A 2,759-nucleotide genomic window follows, 5' to 3' on the forward strand; every position below is an offset into this window, starting at 1 on the left:
ATTATTGGTTTCTAACTTTCAATCTAATTAATTTGAGAGTTTTCTAATAATTTATCTTGTTATAAATTAATAATTATACATGTTAATATATATATATATATATAAATACTAATTATGTGATAATGATTGATTTAAAATAATTCCCAATGTTGTTTTCTAACAAAACTAAAAATAAATAGTAAAAGATATTTATTTTTATATATTTCGTTGTTATTTATGTTTTAAATAAATGTAAAATAGTTAATTGATAAAGAAAGTATAATATGATATTTAAAGCTACAACTACTTAAAGTAATGTATTAAATACTTTCGGTTAAGAAAAATATATAACATCTGAACTACAAATGTGGTGTTCGATTGGTTTGAGTTTGAACTTCAAATGTCAAAAGTGTTTGTAGGTCTTATGTTCGAATCCAAGAAGAAATAAAGATCATCTTGTGACTGCGGAGGTTCAAATGCGTACGAAGCGGGTAGTTGTCTTGCGATTAGTTGACTCGCAGTGCAGATTGGATATCCAGGTTAATATATATATAACATTTATGTATATTTTAAAAGTTCTTGAATCATAATTAACTAGAAGGGTACTCGTGCGATACATCGAGACACATCTCGATTTCAATGTTTCATTTCATTCTTGATCTATGTCGATATAATACAGTTTTATGTGGTTTTGAGAAAGCGATAATATTTTTATTTTTAAATAAGATATAAATTTAAAAATATCATAAAAATTTAAAGAAAAAAATATATTAATATTAGTATCAAACTAATTATTTAAAATTTTTAGTTTTTTGTAATTTATTCAATTTAAATTTTTTATTATAAATTAATTTAACATAACGAAGTAATTTAATTTAGGTTTAATAATATAATTTTTTTATAAAGATAATCATTAAGTATTCTGTTAGAACTCAATAATTATTTTAATTATATTTAAGATTTTTTATATTTAAAATGAAATATTTATCCAGTTTTTGATTATGTTTATCTGCAGTTAATTACATGAATTTAAAGATAGAGCTTTAATAAGTTATACTTACGCACAACTTACTTGTAATCTTGAATTTTAAGAAATATGAATTAATAAATAGTACTTCGTGCATAAAAAATAGTTTTTAAGAGTTTTTGTCAAATGCTTTATAATATAGTATAGATATTTCTGAACACAGTAGAAAGACTTGTGTAAATATAATCAATTTTATTAACATCATATAGTAATTGTTAAAAAACTAATAATATATTTATATTGAAATAAGTATGAAAAAAATTTAAATATCTTTTTCTAATGTGTTATTTGATATTTTTTATCTGACTAACACAAAAGGTTTATACAAAAGTTTGACTTAGGGATCGTTTACCTAAAAATTTACCCAGTAAGCACTTACCGGTAAAATTCAACATTATCGCTTACTTACTGGATAAGATTTTATTCACTAAAACGCATCGTGTGTAACAATTTATCCCGGTAAGCGCTAACCATGATAAGAGTATTCGTTCTCACTTACCGGATAACACTCTCGATTCTTGTCTTCGCTCTTACCGGGTAAAATTTTTAGTTCTTTTCATATTCATCCGGTAAAATAAAATGAATTAGTAAACGTTTGGTAAACGACATCTTATATTTGTATAAAACAAATATTAAGTATTTTTTTTCCATCTTAATATATAAACCATTTGATATGTTTATTGGTTTCGGGGGCCTTTTTGAGAATTAAATATGATTTCCAAACCTAACCCCAATTAACCGCATTATCCAAACCAAATTAAATTGTAATGGACGACGTTTTTTAACATATTAAATTGTGAGCGTTGGAGCTTTTATTTTGTCGGTGTTAAAAGTAATATTTTTTAACATTATAAAATATTAAAAATGAGAAAAAGTTAAACAAATAAATCTCAATATTCTTTTTGTAAATTGCATGACCAAAATACCCTTGTAACAATCCAACCAATCACATAAAAAACTCCTACAATTTCTGTACACAGCTGTCAAAAGAATATCTGAATCACAATAACCCCCTAAAATTAAATTACACAAAAAGGTTTTTTTTTTTTTTTTGCTTTCCAATTTTTATTTAATTCTAATGAAATTAAATGAAATAATTGGAATACCCAACAAAATTGAAAGATCCAACGGCTGTTTGCTGACGGTGATGATTACGCTTGTAAAGATCGTACGGCTCCCACAGATGATCCAACGGACATGCTCTCTTCTCATCAAGTCTCACCCATGGTTTACCTTTTCCACTCCAATGTAACAAGCTCACCGGACCCGAATGCAGTGACCGGCAGCTTCCTTTCACATTATCGCCGCCGAGACCATGTTGGTTCCAGCGGTGGTGGATCGGCTCAATGTTGCCGCCGAAAACCAGTAAGAAAGGCGGCAATGAACCCAATTCGTAGATTCTTTTTTTTCTTTGAAGTTCCATCCAGTTTTCGATCCTTTTCCGGTAATTGCCTTTTCTCCATTTACCCATGTCCATTACCATCACGCCGGTGTTGAAGTAACACGGTTTTCTCGACCCGAAAACCCTGGACATCATCGGGTCGGACCAGAAGCTGTCTGTGAAGTACTTGGTGAAGTTGGCATGGCAGTATTCAGGTGCTCCGATGACCCGATTGTTTTGTAACGTGATGTTCCATAGCTTCTGGATGTCGTCGACTATGACGACGTCGGAATCGAGGTAAATGACTCGATCCACATACGGGTCAAGTATATCGCCCAAATAGTTCCGGGCGTAATTCAACGGGTTCTCGAG

The 2,759-nt window shown here is 29.4% G+C and overlaps 1 protein-coding gene across 1 annotated transcript in view; it reads right to left on the minus strand.

Annotated features, from left to right (window-relative positions):
• Positions 1-1,931: 1,931 nt before the first annotated feature.
• Positions 1,932-2,759, minus strand: part of LOC112528492 (probable galacturonosyltransferase-like 9) — a 6,990-nt gene continuing 6,162 nt past the window's right edge. The window contains exon 2 of the mRNA XM_025139522.1: positions 1,932-2,753. Within this exon, the coding sequence (XP_024995290.1) occupies positions 2,091-2,753 (663 nt within the window). The 3' untranslated portion in view covers positions 1,932-2,090. The remainder of the gene's footprint in view (positions 2,754-2,759) is intronic.

Source organism: Cynara cardunculus (assembly GCF_001531365.2).
Source record: "Cynara cardunculus var. scolymus isolate 2C chromosome LG 15, CcrdV1, whole genome shotgun sequence".
NCBI classification, from domain to species: domain Eukaryota; kingdom Viridiplantae; phylum Streptophyta; class Magnoliopsida; order Asterales; family Asteraceae; genus Cynara; species Cynara cardunculus.